Below are 25,002 nucleotides of genomic sequence, written 5' to 3'. Positions count from 1 at the left end.
ATCCACTTTAAGCGAAATTTAAATTTTTTTAGGTGCCGAAAAAAATTAAAAACTTCACATAATTGCTTAGAATACCTGTGGCCACCCACTTTGAGTGAAATTTAATTTTTTTTAGGTGTCGAAAAAAAATAAAAATAAGCAAAAAAGAAAAATTTTCAAAACTTCACAGAGTGGCTTAGAATACATATGGCCATCTACTTTGAGTGAAATTTAATTTTCTTTAGGAACCAAAAAAAATAAAAAATAAATAAATAATACCATTTGGGCATCTAAAAAAAATTAAATTTTACTCAAAGTGGGTGGCTAGAGGTATTGTAAGTCATTCTGTGAAGTTTTGAAATTTTTGATTTTTTATGTTTTTTTTCATCTAAAAAAATTTAAATTTCACTCAAAGTGGATGGCCACATGTATTCTAAGTCATTCTGTGAAGTTTTGAAATTTTTTATTTTTTGCTTTTTTTTCACCTCCAAAAATTAAAATTTCACTCAAAGTGGGTGGCCACAGATATTCTAAGCCATTCTGTAAAGTTTTGAAATTTTTGAGTTTTTGAATTTTTTTGGGCACCTTAAAATATTTAAATTTCACTCAAAGTGGGTGGCCACATGTATTCTAAACTATTCTGTGAAGTTTTGAAATTTTTGATTTTTTGATTTTTTTTAGGCACCTAAAAAAATTTAAATTTCACTAAAAGTGGGTGGCCACAAGTATTCTAAGCAATTCTGTGAAGTTTTGAAATTTTTGATTTCTTGATTTTTTTTGAAAAAATTCAACAAATTTCCTATTTTCCCGAAATCTAAATTTTTTTTATTTTTCTCGACATTTTGATGATTTTTTCTGGAATTTTTCAATTTTTTGGGATTTTCTGAATTTTTTTAAAGATTTTTATGAATTTTTCGGATTTTTTATTGTTTTTATTCCATTTCTAAAAAAATAGACTTTTGTTCCTGGAAATAGAATTTTCTGTTGTTTATCAACGGGTTTTTATTTCAGGAAATAGAAATTTTGTGCTGTTATCAAACGGGTTTCTGTTCTAGAAATAGAAATTTTTTGTCATTATCAAACGGGTTTTTTTTCTCAGAAACTCATCCAGGAACCAGAAATAGAAAAATCTATTTCTGGTTCAGAAACTCATTCCGGAACAGAATGGTTATCATTCGCTACCGAAGTGTTGAACTTGGAACCAAGAGAGGCTTGAGGATTAAGGAAGCTGTTGATCTTGAACGCGAGTCTTCTGATCAGACAAAAACTGAGACAGAAACGTGGGACCCATGATTTTGGTATTTCCGTTGTTCCAACCATCAAGGCTGTGGGTGAAGCCAATGGAGGGGTGGATTTAGCGCCGCAACTTAAAATTATTCCATGCATTACGTACTTTGGGCTTATCACAAAGGAACAGCTGATCCACGCTATTCTTTTTCTCTGTTGCAAGTCATGCTATTTCATCTGGTGGATTAACTGCGCATGAAGCAACATGGAGATGCCGTTTGCGCCATGCTATATATTCGTGCCTAAAGTTGATCATGAGGCACCCACCCAACCATTGTCTCCCAACAAAAGCATCAGCTCTACAACCTCCTCTCAAACACCCCTCAGACCCCGCTTTTGCCTTTTCAAAATGGCGGAAGCAGTGCTCTTCAGCCTTGCCACCAACATACTGGAAAGCATCGCCACCGAAATTGCAAAACCTGGAGGCTCCTTCGCTTCTCAGAAGGTCCAGTTGCTCTGCAGTGCCAAGGACGAGCTCCAAAGCCTTCAGGACACCGTCCAGACCATCCAAGCTGTGCTTTTGGATGCCGAGAAGAAGCAATGGCACGACAACCAGGTCAAGCTCTGGCTCAGGAGGCTCAAGTACGTGCTGTACGATGTACAGGACTTGTTCGATGATGTCGCAACCGAAAATCTGAGGCGGAAAGTCACTTCCGGCAACAAGATGTCGAAAGCGGTACGCGTTTTCTTCTCTAAATCGAATCAGCTTGCACACCGCCTCAGAGTGGCTAATAAGATTCGGGAACTTAGGAAGGAACTAGATCGGATTAAAAGTGATAAGGAGTTATCAAATTTAGAGCAGCATCTGAGCGAGGAAACAATCGGGAGAGGAAAGAAACCTGAAGTTCCCTCACCTGATGAAAAAATAATTGGTAGGGAAGAGGACAAAAAAAAGATCAAACAACTGTTGTTTGATTCCTCCTCTAGCCAGAGTGCGTCATTTGTTGCCATCGTTGGTAAAGGAGGTCTTGGAAAAACCGCACTTGCACGACTAGTGTACAACGATGGGGAGGTAAAAGAACATTTTGGGCTTAAGATGTGGGTGTGTGTATCTGATGTCTTTAACGTGAATGTGGTTATCAAAGAAATTCTTAAATCAGCGAAAGACAACTGTCAAGAGCGTGATGATGATGAGATGAAAAAGTTATTACAAGATCTTGAGAATAAGCCTATAGACCAATTGCCAAGTCTTCTTCGTGAGATTCTAGGCAGGAAGAAATACTTGCTTGTTTTGGATGACTTGTGGAATGAAGATCGGGATAAATGGTTGAAGCTTGGAGATTGGCTTGAGGGTGGTTTACAGGGAAGCAAGATACTTGTAACCACTCGTAGCCACAAAGTTGCAGAGGTCACGGATGCGAAATCGGTTATCCATGATCTAAATGGCCTATCTGAAGATAAGTCATGGAACTTATTCAGGAAAATGGCCTTTGGAGATGGGGTAGAATTATCAAACCCAGAACTGGAGGAGACAGGTCGAGATATAGTTGAAAAATGCGCCGGCGTTCCCCTTGCCATTAGAACTATAGGAGGCCTTTTGTACGGCAAAAATAAAGATGAATGGCTCCGTTACAAAGTGCGTGAACTTCCAGAAATACGAGAAATTGATGAGGTTGATGATGGAATTATGCAAGTACTCAAGTTCAGTTACGATCATCTCCCGTCATGCTTGAAACATTGTTTTGCATATTGCTCATTGTTTCCGAAAGATCATATCTACGAGAAAGAGATGATGACACATCTTTGGGTGGCACAAGGCTTTATTGAGTCACGCAACGGGGAGGATAACCTTGAAGAGGTTGCTGACAATTACTTGTCGGAACTACTGTGTAGGTCATTCCTCGACATTGCAAGCAAAGCCGTTGATGGCGAGGTTCTAACTTTCAAGATGCATGATCTCATGCATGATCTTGCCCAAAAAGTTGCTGGAGGTGAATGCAAGATTGTTAATTTTAAAGGAGAAGATAATGATAGCGGAATTCGACATGCGTCATTTAGTTCGGAGATTTTCTCTGAAGAGAAAATGGTGTCCACATCCAAATTGCGGACGTTTCTCTATTTGGGAGGTGAATACTCTGTACTCAACTCTTCCAAAGTTTTTTCTGGGTGTAGACACTGTCGAGCGTTGGGTTTGGACAATACAGATATTCCTCTCCTTCCTTCCTCCTTTGGAAAGTTGAAGCAGTTAAGGTTTCTTGATATTTCTGCAAACCAATCTATCCAGAGTTTGCCGGATTCAATTGCGGATTTGGTGAACTTGCAGTTCCTCAAACTCATTGGTTGTGAGAACCTTAAAACATTTCCAAGAGATTTGAGGAAATTGGTCAAGCTCATGTACCTCAAAATTGGGGACTGTGACTCACTGAGCCACCTACCACCCCTGAGTGAACTCCCTTCCCTACGGACGTTGATTCTCCTGAGCTTGGATGCGTTGGAGTTCCTTCAACAAACAAGTGACCCAGAACAATCTGATACTACACGCCCCTTCTTCCCATCCCTTGAGAAACTATCCCTTCGCTTCTGCAGCAACCTGAAAGGATGGTGGGGAAGAAAGCTAGTAATGGGAGCATATCAAAAGCATCGGTCAGACAATTCACTGTCATCCTTCCCAAAACTTTGGTCCGTGAATATAAGGGGCTGTCCCCACTTGAATTTTGTGCCACCATTCCCCCAGGTGGAATACTTGTCCACCGATAGCACGAAAATGTTGGAACAACAATTGATGGTCAATCCAAATTGCCCATCAGAAGCAACAGTGGGATCCACATTCATCCCTTTCTCTAAACTAAAGCGTCTAGTTCTTAAAGGTAGGGATTGGGAGCCCTCAACGCTCGAGACTCTACTCCGATTGGCCAGTAATCTCGAGTCCATGAGCCTCATCGAATGCGACCTAAGGAGTCTCTCTCATGGTATGCAGCACCTTTCCTTGCTCCAGAAACTCGAGATTTGGGATTGTGAAGGACTCGATTTATCATGCCAAGAAGACGAGCATGGCACCCAATGGCGATACCTTACGAAACTTCATGTTCTTAAAATAGGATATGTTCAGAATTTGGTGGCATTACCCGAGGGGATTCAGTATGTCACGACTCTGCAATCTCTCGAGATTTATCAATGTTGGAATCTGGAGAGTTTGCCGGAATGGATTGAAAATTTCTCTTTGCTCGAAAAGCTTGTATTATATGGCTGCCCGAGATTAGAGCGTTTGCCATTGGAGATGCGCAGCCTCACACGCTTGAAGGAAATGAGAATCGGTAATTGTCCAGCTCTAAAAGAGAGGTACCTAACAGATGGCCGTGAAGATTGGCCAGAGATTGCGCACATTCCGGTCATCGTTTGGGAGGATGGATCGTACGATTAGCATGGTAGAGGTAAGAGAAAAAGACTATCTATCACCAATATATATCAAGTGTTCCTTTCAACTATATTACCTTCTTTATTATTTAACTAATTTCTCTTCACTATATTATTATTCACAGTGCAGACTTTTATCAAAAGGAAAGAAGTTGTTCCTTGTTTTGTCGCGCGTGTGAAAAACCTCCTTCTATCTCCTCCATCACGGCCGCCGGAACTCCCTGATTCGCCACCACCTGGAAGGACCCCAGCGTCTCCGACGCGCGTCGCATCCTCTCGATCGCCTCCTTCCTCTTGGCCGGGTCGCGGTCGATCCCGCCGAGGTCGATGATCGGGAAGCTAAGATTCTCGGATCCGCCGCTCGATTCGGAGCTGCCTTCGGATGTCTTGTCCGGTCGGATGTAGAGATTCTGGGGATTTCGGTGATCCCGGCGTCGAGGAGGCCTTTGACGCCGGCTTTCAAGTCGTCGCTCGCTCTGTCGTGGCTCTGCTCACCGGAGTCGAAGGCCAAGTCGATGGTAGGAACTGTTCCTATCTCTCTCTTTCTCTTTACTGCAATTCAATTTTCACTGTGAATGTATATTTGTTGGGGATGTGTTTGGATTATGAATTGAATGTTATGGAGACATTTGGATTATGAATTGAGTGTTATGGAGACATTGCATTCCATGATGTGATGAGCAGCTTCTTTGTAGCTGATTGATTGAGAGAAGAGAGGAGAACAGTGACATCCATTGCGAGGTTCCGTTTGACTTTAGAATTATGCCTTTCATAAAAATGGAAGGAGAAAGTCATTAGCTTATGAGCTACCACCACTTGCTTAGAAAATGACAATGCTGTTTAATTATGGCTGTTTCTTTGAGGGACCGGGCGGCTAGTATACAAGTTTTGCAGTATATGGAAAAAAAAGATCTTCTAGGACAGAGTTGACCATGGATAGATGACATGACGATTCGATGTCGTCTTAGCCCTTGGATTAATAGTTGCGTCATCTTAATGCGATGCTGACTCGATTAGATCGATTGGGTTTCAGATGTCGTCGCGTTCGTAATGGAAACCTACTGTTTCATTGAAAATCTGGGAAGTGTACATAAATTTTTTCCTTGCGGTTGATTCTGGTTATTGTCATTGAGCAAGTTGGAGACCGGCAAGAGTTCCACTTTTTATCCTTGCCGCCGATATACAAAGTCGAAATCCGAAGCTGAACCAAACAGAAATGTTCTTGAAAGCGCAATTTTTTCTCGCGGTAGATTAGTGTTTCAACTGTCATATGAGTATCCAATCTAAAGATAGCATCTTTCTTTTGATTTTAAAGGGGTATGTGTTAATCTTCCTCTCCTTTTATTTTGTGTTCTGTTTTTGGTTCTGCTTTTGCTTAGAAAATATCTTTGTTTTTGATAGTTGTGTTCTCTTTTTCATTCTGCTTTTGTTTAAGATGTAATGGCAGTGTAGTTTGGAAGCATAGTCTCCTTTTAGATTGGTGGGTTGTCTGCTGATGTTAATTCCTCGATGGGTCCATAGAGCCTTGAAGATGGCCAAGGAGTGTCGCCGAAGAAGCATGCTGCCGACACTCTTGGGCCTCTTTTGTTTGCCAGACTCGGTGCTCAACGCTCTTAAACTGTTCGTTTATTATGAGCTGCGAATGCAACAATTAGTGAACCGTTCTCGATCTGTCAGTTCTCAAGTCAGAAATGAAGGAACATAATTTCTATGTACAACTGTGATTGCAATCTTAATGTTGATAAATACTATATCTGCAAAATATCTAGAACCAACATTGACCCCTCCCGTTAAAAAGCATTGTTTTCAATGTACATCTGTCTCATTCAGACAATTTTGAACCTGTCAATATAAGGCTAGCATGATTTAACAAAGTTAGAATCAAGTTTGGATGAGTCAAATAGCTGTGTTTGGATCCTTGTTGCACAAGCCATTTGGGAATGGTAAACGCGGATTAGTCTTACCAAAGAAAAGCGCAGATAGTAAAGACACGATGTTATTGCTACAGGGAAGATGCCATGGTAATTTAATCCGTGAATTCTCAGGAGCTCTTCAACTAACTTAGCATATGAGAAAGTACAGTAATAAGGGCGAGAAGAGGATCGCAGTGTGTCGACCAATCAAAACACGGTTTCAGATAAGTTTAGAGACGAACAATGATATCTGGCCAAAGCTACTTACCTGCAAAAGATCTCCGATGTTGATCACTAGTGCTCCAGGAATTGGAGGAACGTCGATCCACTGGTTCTCATGAAGCACTTTAAGTCCTCCAATTTGATCTTGGAGGCGAATTGTGAGGAAGTCGTCTGAATGCTTTGTCACACTCAGGGTCAACTCGGGCTGGGGGCATGGTGGATAGTAGTGGCACACGATCGCGTGTCCTTTTCCACACTCCATCTCCTTCAAGTGATTTGGGTGGAGTCCTAGCGCTTCTGATAAGAGCTCCAATAGACGAGAGCCCTGTCTCATCACATGCTTTGAGTACTTCATTAGCATTTCTCTGCCAAAGATATTGTGATGCATTGGAAAACTGAACTAGAGCTGCTGTCAAAGTATAGTTGGCAAGAGAATACTATAAAAGGTATTGATATTTTGTATCAAGTCAGGTGCAAAAGTTTGCTATTGCTACTGCTAGAACGCAAATAAAGTCAACCGTCAAGGAACATCCTTTTTGTCTACCCAAAAAGAACGGAACGAGCACCTCCAAGGTTCCCGTCGGTGAAAATGATCAATCATTGAGGATCGCCTTACCGATTCGTCTCATTGATTGAGACTAGATGCAAGATTATGTGCTATGACGGGAAGTGGGATTTAGGCAAGAAACTTTGTACACATTCAGCGGCAGCAATTGCCTTTGCCAAACTGAGCGAAGAATATGTACACTAACAAAATTAGATATTTCACCATTAATTTCGGGAGGGTTAAGCATACTATAACACTAGTTGAACTCTTGTGCTTTGCACGGGTTTGTATATGGTTTTGTTGTAATTTAGTTGGACCTTTGAAAAAGTATACAAGTTTTGACAAAACTATATATTTATGATATCGACATAGGGGAAAGTAAAATGAAAATTTCTAAGGAATGCATCTCTAAGTAGCTTCAGATATGTTAGTGTACATATTCTTATGATTTGAGGGTTTTTTTGTTGCCGGTAAATTTAGTGTTCAGATCACATTCGACGCTCGAGTTGCTCGTGCCATCCCTATGCGTGGTTGTAACCTTAACGGGTACACATCGACGTGTGTGATTTATAAATATCTATGAAATTTAATCTAATAAAGGATTTCAGTTCCTTGTGTTATGATATTCATAAATAAATTAATAAAAACAACGGTAGGTTTGTTTCGCAAAAAAATGTATGATTTGGAAGATATATTCTTAAGAAAGATCGCTTGTATCGCTTATAAAGATTAAAAATTGAAGAATTTTTTCATTTTTCACGAAAATGTTTAGTCATAAATCGTTGTCAATAATAAAAATATCCTTCGTTGACTAAGTATTTCAAGCGATACAAATGATCATTTTTCAAAACATATTTTTCAAATCATTTATTTTCGACGGAATAAAGTAAAATCACAAAATTGGATCATGACCCCGGCTTCTCTCAGCCTCCGGGTTGGGCTGGACCGACCCGAACAATATTTCGTTACTCTTGTGTTTAAGCCACGTTCGTTAGCAATCAACGCCAAACGTCGTCGCTCCTGCGCTTTCAGAGAGGGAGAGAGCGAGAGACGCTCGGACGAGAAAGCTCTTCGACCTCGCTTCGCTTCGCCATGGTGATCATCCCCTCTCTCTCTCTCTCTCTCTCTCTCTCTCTTCCAATGACTGTGCTTGAGTCGTGGAGCTTCTTCACTGAATCTCTCTCTGCAATTCCCCGTTTTTCTTCTTTTTTTTTTGGGGCAGGATTATCTGAAGACGGCGATTCCTTCGCAGCTCATCTCGGAGAGAGGCTCCAATCTCGTCGTCATCAACCCTGGTACTCGCCAGCCCACCCCTCTCTCTCTCTCTCTCTTGTATTCAATACCTCGATGCGTTGTGTACTGTAAGCAGCTTGAACGCGCCTCGTTTCCTTGGCTTTTTGTAGGCTCTGCGAACATCAGGGTGGGCCTTGCTCAGCAGGACGCGCCTTTCACCCTTCCTCATTGCATCGCCCGGTACACCTCCCAGGTCCCCAAGCCGAACGTGCAAGATCAGGTCCGACGATGTTCCTGACTTCCCTTTTTCTTTGTTGGGTTTTTCCGTGTGTGTTTGGTTTTGGCATTGTGGGGTTTGATGGTTTCTGAATTCGTTGGGTTTTCCTTATGCTTTTGTTGTTGTTGTTGTTGTTGTTTTGGAGTTTTTCAGATGCTCAATTCTCAAGTTACGACGGCGCAACACATGGAGCGAGAGAAGGCTTATGATATTGTGAGTTTGACTTCCTGCTGTGCTGTTTGTCTTTAGTTGTGGCAACATGTAAATGCCTCGAAATTTTTCATTTTTCTCAGTATTAACATGTGGGTTAGTGTACCCCAGATAGCATCGTTGTTGAAGATTCCGTTCTTGGATGAGGAGGTTGCGAACAGCAGCTCTTTCCAGCGCAAGTTTGCACGTTTTCCAAAAAAAATTGTTGACCTTGGTTCTTCATCACCCGAATTGAGCTGCTTTCTCGCTTCTACTTAATCTTTAAAATGATATGGCAGACTTAGAAGAGGCCTCTTGTGTGAACTTCACTGTTTTCATCGTCCAATTATCTTTTTATTCTGTCATTTGAGTTGGCTACTTTGAAGGTTCGGTATTTTAAGGCGATTCTCTCGCCTTGTTCTTTGTTTTCATCTTACGGTATTCAAGATAATGAAGCGTTTTCATTCTGTCCTCTGAGGAAGTTTTGTTTCTTTGATGGTTAGTAAAGGACTTGAACGATTTTGACGTCTTTTTGTTGATAACTCTAGTATTTTCTCTTCACTTGTTCTGTGTAAATCTATATTGCATCGTTATCCTTGAGGAGACTGCAGAGTCACTGCACCCTTGGATCTAGTATATTCTCGAATTTAAGTACTGTCAGCTCAGTTCCTGCGCCCCAAAAACATAATTTATAAATAATCCCACCCAGCGCAGCCCTAAAAAGAATAGAAGTCTGCCCAAAGCGCTTGGATGTCTATGTGTCTATGTAAGGTCGTGTATACGAATGGCCTTTGCTGCCTTTTATGTGTATTGTTTTGCAGTCGTCAGTTTCTAATGCATCATGATAGTTGATATTGGAGTTCGTCCATGATTGTGGCGGGCAACCCATTTCCTTGTCAATTTGTTTTCGCAGTGAAAGAAAAATTGACATACTTGTTTCACAGATGGGACATGTTGATGGTTATAATCCACAGAATGTTAGGAAAGAGTCAGTCTTTGCTTGGACGGATGTGTATGAGAAGCAAAGTTAGGCTCTGGTAACAGTTCTATATATAAATATTATTCTCAATTCATGGGTTAACGATTCTTCTTAGTTAGTTGACTTCACTATGGCAGACCTTTTACCTTTCTCTTTTTACTTGTGTCATCTGCTTCTACTTATTGGTATGTCATAGACTCTTCCCTTGTCTAAGATTTGATGTAGTATAGGCTTCTGTGGATTAAATAGTCATAACAATATAAGAATTTTAGCTTTTGTCTGGACTGGAGAATGTTTCCCATATACTAGATGCCTAGGATAACAACACTCTACCGAGAAACAGTGATCATCTCTATGTACATTTTGGAACTAAATAGAGAAATTATACAGTAGATATAAACTAAAAATGCCATATGATTGTTTTGTCTCTAAATTGGAGTATCAGAGATTTTAAGTAGCTTAGATCATTAACATGCCATGAAATGGAAGCTGTCATCCAAAATGTAGATAGTTAGCAGGATGGTGCACTCTGTCAATGTTTGGAACTTCGGACTGTCAACCTTCAATCATGTCTGAAGCTGATTTTACACGCAAATTCTTGTTCTGATTATTTCTCCAATGAGCATACTATATAGTTCTGCCTCCTGTACAGAAGTGGCTGTTGCTGCTTATGTTTTTGAGCAGAAGCATCCAGCTTCAATGCTCCTAGCCTGTAGTCCGTCTACTAAAATTGTTCTTTTGGTTGTGTTGGTGCCTCGGTTTGTTTACGGATGTATGGAGTTGATAAGGTAATGGGTTGTTTTCATTATTTTCTTGTTTATTCAAGGATATGTGGAGTTGGCTATCAGCTAGACAGCAAAGGTCTTGGCATTTTATAAATAGTTGACGTTGCTAAATGATCTACTGAGTGAAAAGTGGAAGCATTCTTTTTTTCCCTGCAACTGTGTCCCCTGCATTTATGATTGCCGAGCTCTATGCATTATCAAGGTTGTTTTTTTATACATGAGTTGCGTAATGCAGTATGATTATTTTTTATGCTGATATTAAATCTGCAGCAAATCTTTAGTATGTGCTTTTGCATATGACTTGCACCCTTGCTTTCCAGATAGCTCAAAGGATAAAGACTTGCCTAGTACTTCGTTGGACCAACATGAAGGAATGGATATGGACTTAGGTGAACGTAAATACAAAAGGTTCATTTGTGGCGAGGAAGCTCTAAAAATATCACCCACAGAGCCTTACTGCTTGCGCCATCCTATCCGAAGAGGTCATTTTAGCATTTCACAAGATTATCCTATGCAGCAGGTGAGATACCCCTAACTATTATCCGTTGAAAGAATTTGCTGTCTGATTATTACTTAGTTCCACTCTTTCACTCCAAGAAGGTGTAAATTAAGTACATTGGTTAGTTAGATTCATTGGTATCTATAGCCTCATCAAGAGTCATCTCTAAGCATCCAGCAAAATACCTGTAATATAAAGTATCGCATACATCTGCCACATAATACAATAGTAGTATGGATATGTTGAAGTAGAAAAAGAATGATATGGTAAGATGTTGCTCATCCCTATGATTTTGCTTAACAGGTATATGAAGATTTGCATACTATCTGGGACTGGATATTGGTGGAGAAATTGCATATACCCCAATCGGAAAGGTATATGTATTCTGCTACTCTTGTGGTGCCAGAGACATTTGACAATCGTGGTACATATTTGGATTGCTTTCATTATGTTCAGTTGTTTGTATCCACGAAGAGTTTACTATTTGTTTTTCCGCTTATGCATTTCATATGATTCTCTGTGTTGTAAGTGGATGCGTGAACATATGGTTGAGTATAAATAGAGAAATGATAGTGTGGTTTCTTCCCATGCTTCTTCTTTATGTTTTCCTGTGGTTCATTGGCTGATCTTACTTTGGTTTGTCTTTAGGAATGGATTTCTTTTTTCTAATCTATGATTGAGAAGTAGTATACCATTGCTGCAGCTAAAGATTACTCTGAAAAAGGACCTTTAGGATCTTCAGTTAATGTAATAATCTTTACGTTGACAATACGAAACTAAAATTTGCCGGGATTAATGCTTTTTTGCGTATTTTTTGCATCTTGTTGAGCAATGAGTTGCCTTTTCTTCAGCTCTACAGCATGGATCAGTAGTAAATTAAGTTGGTCATTTTTGCTTCAGGAGTTTATACCAGGCACAATTTGTGTGTCTGCATTAGAACTTTGGATATAAGGTTGAGTCGTATGTTTGATCTTATATCAACTTCTTCCCACCTTTTTTTTCAAGAACTCTATGATTCTTCAGATGGCTGTGTCAAATTCATATTGCACTATGGCATTTCTGTGAGAAAGCATAAGATAGAATAATTGTAAAAGAGTTATTGAGGGTTGCCACCCCTTTAAAAATGATTCTCAATAAAAGACCTCTTCAAAAATCAATGAATAAGTTTTGAAGTAAACTTCTCATTTGCTTCTCCTAGAAACTACTAACATTTCTCTCCTTTAAATCAGCAATAATACTGCTGGGGGAATTGAATGGAATCCTTCAATCTCTTCTTCTCCTTGCTTTATGTTAGCATGCATTCTTATCCATGCTCGGCGCTCATTCTTGACCATGGCTCTTAGGATCCTATCCGGACTGTAAGATCTTATTTGAAACTTAAGAAATGATTCAAATCTTATGTAGGACCTTAATTAGCTAGGATCTTTACGTGGTCCTGATCCTAAGCTAAAAAGTCAAAAATCAATGCAATCCCACCGATCCAATCTTGACATACTTCAACCTTGAATTATGTGTATCCTAAAATCTATGTAATGGGAATATAGATTTTTCTTGTGCATGAAGTATATAAGGATAGATTCCATCGTGCATAGTCCGACTTGAAATCACAGCAACCCATGCCCGATGCATGTCAGCTTGACATGAATCCCTAAAATTGCCACCACAAAATTGTCTTAATTTCTAACCAAATTGGCCAACTTGCTTTGCTTTTGCGTCCTTTTTCAAGCAAACTTTTTCGCGAGTGTGACATCCAATTCCAATTTCAGTCGATGAAAATCTATTTATCATGTAGTTCGCCGGATTAAGTACATCCACCATGAATCTTCTAATCATTGTAGCACTAGAGATTATTTTATCGACCATCCTCTATAACATTTTGTTCTTCAACTCTACAACTGCTTAAACAATATTAGAGTCCGTTTTCACATGCTTTTTTCATGTTCAAATGAAAATGAAAACAAAATAAAACTGAAAGATTTTCACTAAACAAACAGGGCAACTTGCTTTGCTTTTACTGCACTGTAGAGCCATGATATTTAGACTACTCGATTTCGGGCAAGTCAAGCTCGGAATCCATCCATTGGGACTCTTCCAAAAGTCATCCACGACAAACCTTTTCCCACTTGTGTTCGTGCTCCATCCATGCCAGCCACAAATAGAGTTTTCATGGACAGCTATGTGTCGGGGAAAGGTCCTGGCCCTTTTCCCGCCGTGTGTTTGTGCATTGATGGGGAGTGCATTCCACATTTGATGATGATTCCAAAGGCATATCTCGCAGAGGCTTTAATAATTTCAGCATTTCATGTCTAGTCGCTCTCTCCATGGTTCCGTATCACAATTATATATCATGCGAGACTTTGAAACCATCTTGGTAGAACAAACCAACGTCGCCTTCGAATAATGAAACTCGGGACCGCAATTTTTGGGTCTTTCCTCGTTTTTTTTTCCTGGACTCCCACGGGTCTTTCAGACCCACCTAACATTTCGACATGCATTTATCTTCCAATTTGTCAATCCCATTCCTCTAGTCGCATCCAAAAAAGAATCAACAACTCCAAGGGTAGAAACGCTTAACGTCCAGCACACAAATGAGAGAAGGTATGCTACATTGAAAATGACTACAACCGGAGAACCAGATTGTCTGTGTAAAATGCTTGTTTCCATCTCCCTCTCCCTCTCTCAAATAACTGCTCAGAGCGGGTACAACCGGTGAACCAGATGTTTATGGATGTCTGCATGGATGAAACCCCTAAAAGTTGTTGGTTGAAAGAATTCGAGTTCGATTCTTCCAATCAATTTGTATTTGATGTTCACAATTTAGTTAACATTTTTGTCACCGCTTAGATTTTAATTTTCTTTAATTCCATATATGAAAATAACATAAATACCACCAGTGATCATAATGCTTACAGTGTGCGCAAGTTGAACAAAATCATCCCAAATACGCCAAATTTAATTTAAATGAAAGCATGATTTCTTGTTACTGATATGAAATTATTGCTCGATGATAAATTATGGAACCATGTTGATGTGCATTTAGGATTGACAAATTTTCGACATATCAAATGTACAAGACAGATCACAGAAGCAAGGCTCAGGCTTGTGGAAAATGTATTTAACAGCGGCAATGTACCTCGTAAATATTCATTTCAACCCACCGGTCGATGTACGTCGGTTGCACACATTGTTCGTCAATTTGAAAACACACAAGTGTCATGATTTCTAACCAAACAGGGCAACTTGCTTTGCTTTTACTGCATCGTTTTTTGACAAACTTTTTTTGTAGATCGATATCCAATCGCAATCGATAAAAATCTATGTATCGGTACCTCATCACACAAAGTGCATCAACTACGATCTTCTAACCATACTAGCACTAGAAACAATTTATTGGTTGTCTTTCATAGCATTCTGCTCATCAGCTATACAATTGCTTAAACGATTTTGAAATTGGTTTTTTTTCGGAAATAGTTCTGGATATGCAACGAAACGCTTTTTAACATAGTATTTTCACGAAAATGAAAACAAAGAAGGGGCCAATTTTCTCTAAACAAACAGGGGCAACGTGCTTTACTTTTGCCTCATAGTCAAGCCATGAGATAGACTAGCTAGGGGAAGCCTATCGATTTCAGGCATGTGAAGCTCGGACTTCGTCCATTGGGACTCTTCCAAAAGTTATCCACGACATAGCTTTGCCCACTTTTGTTTCTGCTCCATCCGTGCCAGCAACAGATAGAGTTTTCATGGACAGCTGTTTGTCTGTACGTTGATGTGAGTGCCTTTCTCGAGTGGTCATCACGCTATTAATTTGGACTGCAATCCATGAAAATTGTTTGGTCAAAATCTGATATAACACTAGCTATTGAAAGAATATTGCTAGGAGTGTTAAGTATTCCTTTTTACTGTGGCATGCCTTGTTCTTAACAGATATTAGGAATTCTTGATATTGGCTGAGATGCTTGGATACATCGTATGGACTGGTTTCAGGATAGAATCCATGTTGGTAGCAGCAGAAAGTACAAGGACTCTTAGTATGTCCAAGCACAATCAACAAGTTACATAAATTCTGGAAAAGTTAAACAACTGGGGCTCATGACTACTTTTATTAAACCGGTCGATCGACATGCTCTCGTTATGGCTTGCGGGATATCCTAAGTTTATAGGAGCATTTCGCTACTGGATGTTGGAAACTGCATTTGAAGACATTGATTGCTGATCTTGATGGGTCTGAAAACAACTCATGTGTCTGCCAGGCAGCACCAGATGTTGAAGGTTCAAATCATTTTCACTTGAACAGAGGTTGGTGGCTTCCATTTCCACGTGATCCACGGGCAAGATCATAAGCCTGTTTTTGGGTCTATCCTCTTTTTTCTCTTTAGTCCCATTTTTGTAGACCCCACGCGTCTTTCTTTTGCACCGCCAAACATTTCCACAAGCTTTATCTTCTTATTGGTCAATTTCCATTCCTACTGCGGAGGTTGACTGAAAGGGAAGTCCGGACAATAATGTGATTGCCCCGTGAACTTTGCGATTGCCATGGGCATTGCTAGGGAACTTCATCATCGACTGCCAACACTTCTCTTCAGCTACGCATCCGCATAAACACCGCCATATTCACAATCACGAATCTAACTTATCTACTAACAACATGTGAATATAATTTCGTGCATCGTATCCCTATTCTCGCTCACCTTGTCCGTAACCAAGGAATATAAACTTTCTTGTCCTCTTATTAACAAAATACGAACTATCAAATATTTTGATAATAGAATAACCAACAAAGGTACATGACCAGACTTTTTCTGGAGTTCAACATCCGATTGCGATCGATGGAGACCTAATTACCCGGTAGCTCGTCGTTCGAAGTGCATCCGCTAGGAATCTCCTAATCAATGCCAGTACTAGAGAGTATTTTATCAGCAATCTCTCGTGACCTTCTGCTCATCAACTCTAAGATTACTTAAACAATTTTGGGTTTTCCTTTTCCTTTGGAAACTGTTCTCAATACGTGACCAAAGGCTTTTTCAATACTATAGGCTTTTGGTCTTTCCTCTTTCTTTCTTTCTTTAGTCCCTTTTTTTCTGGACCTCACACGTCTTTTTCTACGTTTTCATCTAGTGGAGCAACTAAGCATTGAAGTAACAAGGAGATGCGGTTGACCTTGCTACATATTCTTGCATGAAGTTGATCACGAGCACCACCAAACCATTGTTTCCGAACAAAAGCATCAGCGCTGCAACCTCCTCTCCAACACTCCGCAACCCCTGCTTTTGCTTTTTGGAAATGGCGGAAGCATTGCTCTTCAACCTCGCCACCGACATACTGAAACTATATTAGATATTATGACATCAAGACATACTCAAAATCTAATTAAAATGATTGCAATGCGGCAATACTATATGTGCAGTTTACAAAAACGTCTCAAACTATACGAATCTGTACCCTAATATACTTGAAGCTACTTAGAGATGCCACACTTAAAAAGTGTTCATTGTAAGATTTTCATCTTCGTCGATATCGTAAATATAAAAGCTTCATTGAACTTATATAATTTTCCAAAATACCAAATAACGAAAAAAAGAAGAAGAAGAGAACGGGTCAGACTTGGTTTATGTATGCTCCTTTGTTTTCTGGAATCTTCCATTTAAATAGAAGGAATTTTCTTTGGAGAATTTTAAGAAAAAATCCGATCCTTGGGTCAATAATGATGTGTCTGAGTGCCCATTATGGATTCTGGCGTTGTTATCTAGTATTTTGTTATTCTTTTTCCTTAGATACGTTTCAAGAGAAGTTCCAAAGCCTAAAATTGTTTCTCATTGCTCGTTGATTCTCTTCTTACAAAGTATTTCGTGCAATTCCTTCGGATGAAGTAATTGATACAGTCGAGGTTAGTTGTTGAAATGTGGAGATTAGCTGGTCATGCAGCTTCAATTTCGTCGTATGGGCAACAGCATGATTTAGTACAATGTTCAAATGTTAAATGGGTTGATTTTGTGCATGTTTTCTACTGATGGCATAAAGGATGTCATTCTATCTATGCTTCTAAGTTGTAGTTTGCCAAATTTCTTTAAAACGTGTCTTGTTCAAAGGTTGAGCCTTGGTTTTTTTTCTGGCGTCTCATTTCTATTGCATGACTTGAGCTGTTCACCATTCATCTCATGCTTTGAAGAGTTCGCCATAAAGGTTAATTAGATGTGCAGTATTCTTAAGCTATGGCTTACGAATTGTGCATGTGTGATGGAGAATTCCATTAGGACTGAAATTTGCGCACTTCTGGATTGAGCAAAATGAGTTGTAGTCTTTTGTTTAACGCTGCATATGAACTCTGTGTGTCTTCAACAAGTTTTACAATCAAGAACACATCCTACTTTTGTGCCATGGAAAGGTGGAGCGGTAAGATAAGTACTGTACCATAACATTTTCTCACTTTTTTTTCTGTAAGAAGATGAATTTTGTCTAAGACTCTGTATATTTGGTGAGTTGAGTATGAATCGTTTCCTTTCCTGCCTAATGGAGAATTGAGAGCTGTTTGTGTGAGAAACTCTGTTGGTTTTGCAATCAAGAACACACCCTACTTTTGTGCCATGGAAGGGTGGAGCGGTAAGATAAGCATTGTATCATAACAGTTTCTCACTTTTTTCTGTAAGAAGATGAATTTTGTCTTAGACTCTGTATATTTGGTGAGTTGAATATGAATCGTTTCCTTTCCTGCCTGATGGAGAATTGAGATCTGTTTGTGTGAGAAACTCTATTGGTTTCTTGATCAAAATATGCAAAATATATTCACCACCATCTCTTTTTCTGGCGAATGATTTGGTGGATACGGCAGACATTGCATTTTCAAAAAGCATGGGCCTTTCTTTTTCTTTTTGGTCAAAAGCATGTGCCTTTTTTGAAAAATGGCAGACATAGCATTTTCAAAAAGCATGTGCCTTTTTGAAAAATGGCATCTCAAAGACACATAAAAGCTTCTTCAAATAGAGTTATGCCATGTTTCCATGTTAATGCAAACTCGTCATATGACGGTGATTCTATCCTCAAGTCAGACCTTGTAATGGTTTCTTAAATAGTGTATTTGAACAATGGCAAACTTAAATTTTTTCACTAATATTGATGTCCATCATTCAAACTTGCGACTTCTTATTGACGACCTTACTTGTTTCATGAAGTTGCAGCCTTTCTCGAGTTGTTGTCACGCCAATAATTTGGAGGGCAATCTACAAAAATTATTTGGTCAAAATTTGATATAAAACTATCTTTTGAAAGAATTTTGCTAGGAGTGTTTTGACTGGTTAAGTATACCCTTTTTACTGCGGCATGCTTTGTTCTTAACAGATATTAGGAATTCTTGATATTGGCCGAGATGCTTGGATACATCATATGGACTGGTTTTAGAATGGAATTCATATTGGTAGCAGCAGAAAGTACAAGGACTCTTGCTATGTCCAAGCACAAGCAACGTGTTACGTAAATTCTTGAAAGGTAAAACATCTGGGGCTCATGGCTACTCCCATTAGACTAGTCAGCTGATATGCTCTCATTATGACTTGCGGGATATTATAAATTTATATGAGCATTTCGCTACTGGATGGTGGAAACTGCATTTGAAGACATTGATTGCTGATCTTGATGGGTCTAAATACACTTACGTGTCTACCAGGCAGCACCAGATGTTGAAGTTTTAAATCATTTTCACTTGTACAGCGATTGCAGCAGGTGCCTTCCCTTTCTACGTGTGATCCACGGGCAAGGTCATAAGCCTGTTAAAAATTGTTAGTGTCCGGTGTCTCATCTGAATGATTGCATAATGGCAGGGTGGTTATAACTGTTGCATTTATTCGTTTGACTTCAGGTATCTGATCAGAGTTTGCACATCCTAATTAATGAAGCTTCTCGTTGCAGTCGAAGTGGATCCAAAGTCAGCTGGTTTTTAAGAAAGAAAGCGGGTGCTTCTATGGCAATGTCCGGCAGCTGTGAAGGGTAATTGCTGATAGATTGCATTCTCCTTCCAATTTTGCCTTCAAGTTTCCTTTGTGCCCTCGGCAAGAGCATAGCTTCGTCTGCGTTTGTCACTTCATTTGATCGGAGTCGGAAGCAAATTGTTAGAGCATAACAATGGTATGTGGATCTCAGTGGTTGGCCTTTAGCTTTTCCTGTTTGAGTTACAGATTAAGGTATACAAAAATCGATCAGCTCATCGTTAAGTAATTTCTTCGCCCTCTCCTTTTTTAGCCGACGGAAGTAGAACAGGTGTGAATCTCAAGAGTGAATGAACAAAAGTGTGTTGGTGCGCGCCACCGCCCACCCCCTCTCTCTCTCTCTCTCTCTCTCTCTCTCTCTCTCTCTCTAATAGTTTTTCAATCTTCATCTGATATGGCGACCCCGTGGTGCTACATCAACATTGCATTGTCTGCAAAAGAGAGGAAACTTTAGTCAAATTAAGGGAGGAAATCACAATCAACATTACATGAAAGACCAGAGAGTAATGGTCCGCAGTATTCACGAAAGTCGAAACATTAAGCCTCATTCGTTGTTATGTTAAAGGGAGGAAATCAAATTATGGCAAATTGGGAATGGAATTGACCCAAATAAAGAAGATAAAGCGGGTGCAACTGTTTGGTGGTATGAAAGGAAGAAGCGTGGGGTCCTTGCAAATGTTGGGGCGGCGTGAAAGGCCTCCACGGCAGTCCCAAAGTCGTTGGGAGTTCACTTCAATCAACCTCCACAGCTGTAAAGCCTATTAATGGAATGCACATTGACAGTCTACCGAAGAAGACGGAGAAACCGAGCGCATCTGACTCTCTATAATAGCGGACGGTACAGACAGACACGGTTTTGAAGAAAAGAAATGGGAACGGTCATTCCTATTTCTTCTTTTTTTTCCTTTGAAAGAGTGAGTACTTAACACGGCATAAGTAATCGATTTTTTTCTCTAAATGAAGGGGGAGCCACCCCCATTCGAGTCGTCCTTTTTGGAATAGAAGGATCGAGCCAACAAGTAGCCTACAACTAAATCTCCAGTACTTTGACTTGTTTAAATATGGAATATTTCCGTATCGATTACACAGCTTGCGCGATTAACCTAATCACATTGCGTGATTTTGTAGTTTGAAATTTACAATTAGCAAGACAGTGACGACAGGAGTCCTTGTGCCATTTACATATTTGAGTTCTCAAACTTTTATTTGGATCATTTAAGAAGTAAAACTAGCATTAAAAAGCATTTGAGAGATTCGGTTTGCTCCATCAATTTCTATTGGACAGAAACCATAGCTGGCTTCTTTAATTCCCTATAGACATAATAACAGATTGTGTGAGAATAAGTCTACATGATCATGAATTCCCCACGTACAAAAGAGAAACTTAATTTATTAATTATCTTTTTTTTGCTAATCGAGTCATGGAAACATTTAGAGTTAACATGTGATATCATTAACTAAATTATCTCTTTGGTTTTATTGTCACAAAACATGGATGACCCCAGAATTAATCATTTCGATCTCCCAACTCTAAATTTTGCCCGTTTTCTTATATATAAAAATAATTATGGTGTTATTTTCTCATTGATCAAAAGAAGGATCCTCAAATATCTTGATATACGTATATAAAATCGTTTAAACATTACGTCGCAAAGGAATTCGTATGAATTGATATCTATAGAGAGTGCTACATATGTTGAAATTTTTTTTTTTTTAAAGACTAAGCGAGGTGCAATATCAAATTTTGACTCATAGAAATTTATAATGAGTAACTGAGCATGAAGTAACGTGGACACGCCGTTCGCCTTGCTATATATTCGTGCATGAAGTTGATCACGAGGCACCACCAAACCATTGTTTCCCAGCAAAAGCATCTGGTCTACAACCTCCTCTCAAACACTCCTCAACCTGGGCCTCTGCCTTTTGGAAATGGCGGAAGCAGTGCTCTTCAGCCTTGCCACTGCCATAATGAAAAGCATCGCCGCTGAAATTGCGAAACCTGGAGGCTCCTTCGCTTCTCGGAAGATCCAGTTGCTCTGCTGTGCCAAGGACGAGCTCCAAAGCCTTGATGGCACCATCCAGACCATCCGAGCTGTGCTTTTGGATGCCGAGAAGCAGCAATGGCACAACAACCAGGTCAAGCTCTGGCTCGGGAGGCTCAAGGATGTGTTGTACGACGTACAGGACTTGCTTGACGATGTCGCAACTGAAGATCTGAGGCGGAAGGTCACTTCCGGCAACAAGATGTCGAAAGCATTACGAGTTTTCTTCTCTAAATCGAATCAGCTTGCACACCGCCTCAAAGTGGCTAATCAGATTCAGGAACTTAGAAAGACACTGGATGTGATTGAAAACGATAGGAAGTTCCGTTTAGAGGAGCATCAGAGGGAGGAAACAATGGCCATCGGAAGAGGAAAGAAAGCTGAAATTTTCGCACCCGACAGAGCAATAATTGGTAGGGAAGAGGACAAAAAAAAGGTCAAACAACTTTTGTTTGATTCCTCCTCTAGCCAGAGTGTGTCATTTGTTGCCATCGTTGGTAAAGGAGGTCTTGGAAAAACCGCACTTGCACGACTAGTGTACAACGATGGTGAGGTAAGAGAACATTTTGGGCTGAAGATGTGGGTGTGTGTATCTGATGTCTTTAACGTGAATGTGATTATCAAAGAAATTCTTAAATCAGCGAAAGACAACTGTCAAGAGCATGATGATGATGAGATTAAAAAGTTATTGCAAGATCATGAGAATAAGCCTTTAGACCAATTGCTTAGTCTTCTTCATGAGAATCTAGTTAGGAAGAAATACTTGCTTGTTTTGGATGACTTGTGGAATGAAGATCGGGATAAATGGTTGAAGCTTGGAGATTGGCTAGAGGGTGGTTTATGGGGAAGCAAGATACTTGTAACCACTCGCAGCCACACAGTTGCAAAGGTCACGGATAAGAAATCAGTTATCCATGTTCTACGTGGCTTATCGGAAGATAAGTCATGGAACTTATTCAGGAAAATGGCTTTTGGAGATGGGTTAGAATCATTAGACCCGGAACTAGAGGAGATAGGTCAAGATATAATTAGAAAATGTGCCGGGGTTCCCCTTGCCATTAGAACTATAGGAGGCCTTTTGTACAGCAAAGAGAAAGATGAATGGCTCTGTTACGAAGGGCGTGAACTTCCAGAAATACCAGAAATTGATGAGGATGATGATGGAATTATGCAAGTCCTCAAGTTCAGTTATGATCATCTCCCGTCATGCTTGAAACATTGTTTTGCATATTGCTCATTGTTTCCGAAAGACTATGCCTACAATAAAGAGACGATGATACATCTTTGGGTGGCACAAGGCTTTATTGAGTCACCCAATGGGAAGCATAACCTTGAAGAGGTCGCTGACAATTACTTGTCAGAACTACTGTGCAGGTCATTCCTCGATGCTGCAATCAAACGCAGTGATGGCAAGGTCCTAACTTTCAAGATGCATGATCTCATGCACGATCTTGCCCAAAAAGTTGCTGGAGGTGAATGCAAGATTGTTGATTTTAAAGGGGGAGATAATGATAGAGGAATTCGACATGCATCGTTTGTTTCAGAGATTTTCTCTCAAGAGAAAATGGTGTCACTGCTCAAAACATCCAAATTGCGGACGTTTCTCTATTTGGGAAGTGAATCCTCTATACTCAACTGTCACAAAGTTTTCTCCGAGTGTAGACATTGTCGAGCATTGGGTTTGGGCAATACAGATATTCCTCTCCCTCCTTCCTCCTTCGAAAAGTTGAAGCAATTAAGGTTTCTTGATATTTCTGCAAACCAGTCTATCCAGAGTTTACCGGATTCAATCACGGATTTGGTGAATTTGCATATCCTTAAACTCTTTAGATGTAGGAACCTTAAAACATTGCCAAGAGATTTGAGGAAATTGATCAATCTTAGGTACCTCTCAATTAAATGGTGTAAGTCACTGAGCCACCTACCATCCCTGAGTGAACTCCCTTACCTAAGGACATTGATTCTCGTGGGCTTAGATGTGTTGGAGTTCCTTCAACATACAAGTGACCTAGAGCAATCTGATACTACACGCCCCTTCTTCCCATCTCTTGAGAAGCTGTCCCTCCAATTCTGCAGCAATCTGAAAGGATGGTGGGGAAGAAGGCAAGTAATGGGAGCATATCAAAAGCATCGGTCAAACAATTCACGGTCATCCTTTCCAAAACTTTGGTCCGTGGAAATAGTGGGCTGTCCCCACTTGCATTTCGTGCCACCATTCCCCCAGTTGGAATACTTGTACATAAATAGCACGAAAATGTTGGAACAACAATTGATGGCCAATCCAAATTGCCCATTAGAAGGAGAAGTGGGATCCACATTCATCCCTTTCTCAAAACTAAAGCGTTTATATCTTGGTGGCAGGGATCTGGAGCCCTCGAAGCTCAAGGCTCTACTCCGATTGGCCAGTAATATCGAGTCCATGGGCCTCTTCAATTGCAACTTAAGGAGTCTCTCTCATGGCATGCAGCACCTTTCCTCGCTCCAAGAACTCAACATTTATGATTGTGAAAAACTCGATTTATCGTTCCAAGAAGACGATCATGACAACCAATGGCGATTCCTTACGAAACTTCGTGTTCTTAAAATCAGACATTTTCTAAATTTGGTGGAATTACCCGAGGGGATTCAACATGTCACGACTCTGCAATCTCTCGAGATTTTTGATTGTCGGGATATGGAGAGTTTGCCGGAATGGATTGGAAATTTCTCTTTGCTCGAAAAGCTTGTATTATCTGACTGTCTGAGATTAAATCGTTTGCCATTTGCTATGCGCAACCTCACACGATTGAAGGAATTGAAAATCCTTCATTGTCCAACTCTGAAAGAGAGGTGCCTAACAGATGGCCGTGAAGATTGGCCAAAGATTGCGCACATTCCAGTCATTGTTTGGGAGGATGAATCGTAACTATTAGCATAGCAGAGGTACGAGAAAAGACTTAAACAACTATATATCAAGTGCTCCTTTCAACTATTTACCTTCTTTATTTAACTAATTTCTCTTCACTATACTATTCGTAATGCAATATTTAGCAAAAGAAGAAAGTGTCCCTCCAGTTCGTCTTCTACAGGTCAAAATCGATGTTGTACACCACCTGCCTCGTTATGTCGCGTGTGTAGAACACCTTCTTTGCCTCGTCGTCTTGGACGTAGAACCTCCTCACCCCCTCCTTCGTCTCCGCCATCATGACAGCCGGAACTCCATGATTCACCACCTGGAAGGACCCCAGCGTCTCCGATGTGTGTCGCATCCTCTCAATCGCCTCCTTCCTCTTGGCCAGGACGCAGTCGATTCTGCCGAGGTCGATGATCAGGACGCTGAGTTTCTCAGAGCCGCCGCTCAATTTGGAGCTGTCTTCAAATGTCTTGTCCGGCGGGATGAAGATTATGGGGATTTTGGTCATCTGGGAGTGACAAGGCCTTTGACGCCGGCTTTCGAGCTCTAGCTCTGCTCGCCGGAGTCGGAGGCCAAATCGAGGCATTGTTCCTCTCTCTTTTTGAGAGAGTATCCAACACAGTTTCATCTAAAGATACCATCTTTCTTTCGATTTTAGAGGGGTATGTGTTAATCTTCCTCTCCCTCAATTTTGGGCTCTCTTTTTGGTTCTGCTTTTGTTTAGAAAATGATCTTTGTTTTTGAGAGTTGTGTTGGTGCTCATAGTTCTATCAATTGAAGCGATATAAGCGTCAGTGACTGAGAAGTGAAGAAAGGCAATCCTG

At 40.2% G+C, this 25,002-nt stretch overlaps 7 protein-coding genes across 7 annotated transcripts in view; 5 read left to right on the top strand and 2 right to left on the bottom strand.

Annotated features, from left to right (window-relative positions):
• The window catches only part of LOC115667245 (probable disease resistance protein RF9), a 48,209-nt gene that overhangs the window by 19,657 nt on the left and 3,550 nt on the right, over positions 1-25,002 (top strand). The window lies entirely within an intron of this gene.
• Positions 1,556-5,257, top strand: LOC115677681 (putative disease resistance protein RGA3). The gene is made up of 2 exons (XM_030600867.2): positions 1,556-4,637; positions 4,746-5,257. The coding sequence occupies exon 1, from the start codon at positions 1,616-1,618 to the stop codon at positions 4,625-4,627; it is 3,012 nt and encodes a 1,003-aa protein (XP_030456727.2). The 5' UTR covers positions 1,556-1,615; the 3' UTR covers positions 4,628-4,637; positions 4,746-5,257.
• LOC115677723 (1-aminocyclopropane-1-carboxylate oxidase homolog 12-like) lies at positions 4,758-7,116 on the bottom strand. Its single transcript, XM_056316125.1, has 2 exons — positions 6,802-7,116; positions 4,758-5,030 (listed from the first exon to the last, which is right to left on the bottom strand). The coding sequence occupies exons 1-2, from the start codon at positions 7,114-7,116 to the stop codon at positions 4,758-4,760; spliced, it is 588 nt and encodes a 195-aa protein (XP_056172100.1).
• Positions 8,284-10,846, top strand: LOC130138619 (actin-related protein 9-like). Its single transcript, XM_056313201.1, has 7 exons — positions 8,284-8,397; positions 8,525-8,597; positions 8,706-8,815; positions 8,958-9,025; positions 9,124-9,202; positions 9,946-10,038; positions 10,807-10,846. Exons 1-6 carry the CDS (start codon positions 8,395-8,397, stop codon positions 10,030-10,032), a joined length of 420 nt encoding a protein of 139 aa, XP_056169176.1. The 5' UTR covers positions 8,284-8,394; the 3' UTR covers positions 10,033-10,038; positions 10,807-10,846.
• On the top strand, positions 10,829-12,826 carry LOC115677683 (actin-related protein 9-like). Its single transcript, XM_030600870.2, has 3 exons — positions 10,829-10,967; positions 11,086-11,285; positions 11,568-12,826. Exons 1-3 carry the CDS (start codon positions 10,955-10,957, stop codon positions 11,775-11,777), a joined length of 423 nt encoding a protein of 140 aa, XP_030456730.1. The 5' UTR covers positions 10,829-10,954; the 3' UTR covers positions 11,778-12,826.
• LOC130134522 (putative disease resistance protein RGA3) lies at positions 20,946-24,190 on the top strand. The gene has a single exon (XM_030600868.2). The coding sequence runs from the start codon at positions 21,173-21,175 to the stop codon at positions 24,188-24,190; it is 3,018 nt and encodes a 1,005-aa protein (XP_030456728.2). The 5' UTR covers positions 20,946-21,172.
• Positions 24,348-24,686, bottom strand: LOC130139319 (1-aminocyclopropane-1-carboxylate oxidase homolog). The gene has a single exon (XM_056316069.1). The coding sequence runs from the start codon at positions 24,684-24,686 to the stop codon at positions 24,348-24,350; it is 339 nt and encodes a 112-aa protein (XP_056172044.1).

The sequence above is a fragment of the Syzygium oleosum genome, unplaced genomic scaffold (assembly GCF_021117445.2).
Source record: "Syzygium oleosum isolate NSW1041296 unplaced genomic scaffold, Sole_v2.1 Sole_v2.01, whole genome shotgun sequence".
NCBI classification, from domain to species: Eukaryota; Viridiplantae; Streptophyta; class Magnoliopsida; order Myrtales; family Myrtaceae; genus Syzygium; species Syzygium oleosum.
This window is presented reverse-complemented; position numbering and strand designations above follow the sequence as displayed.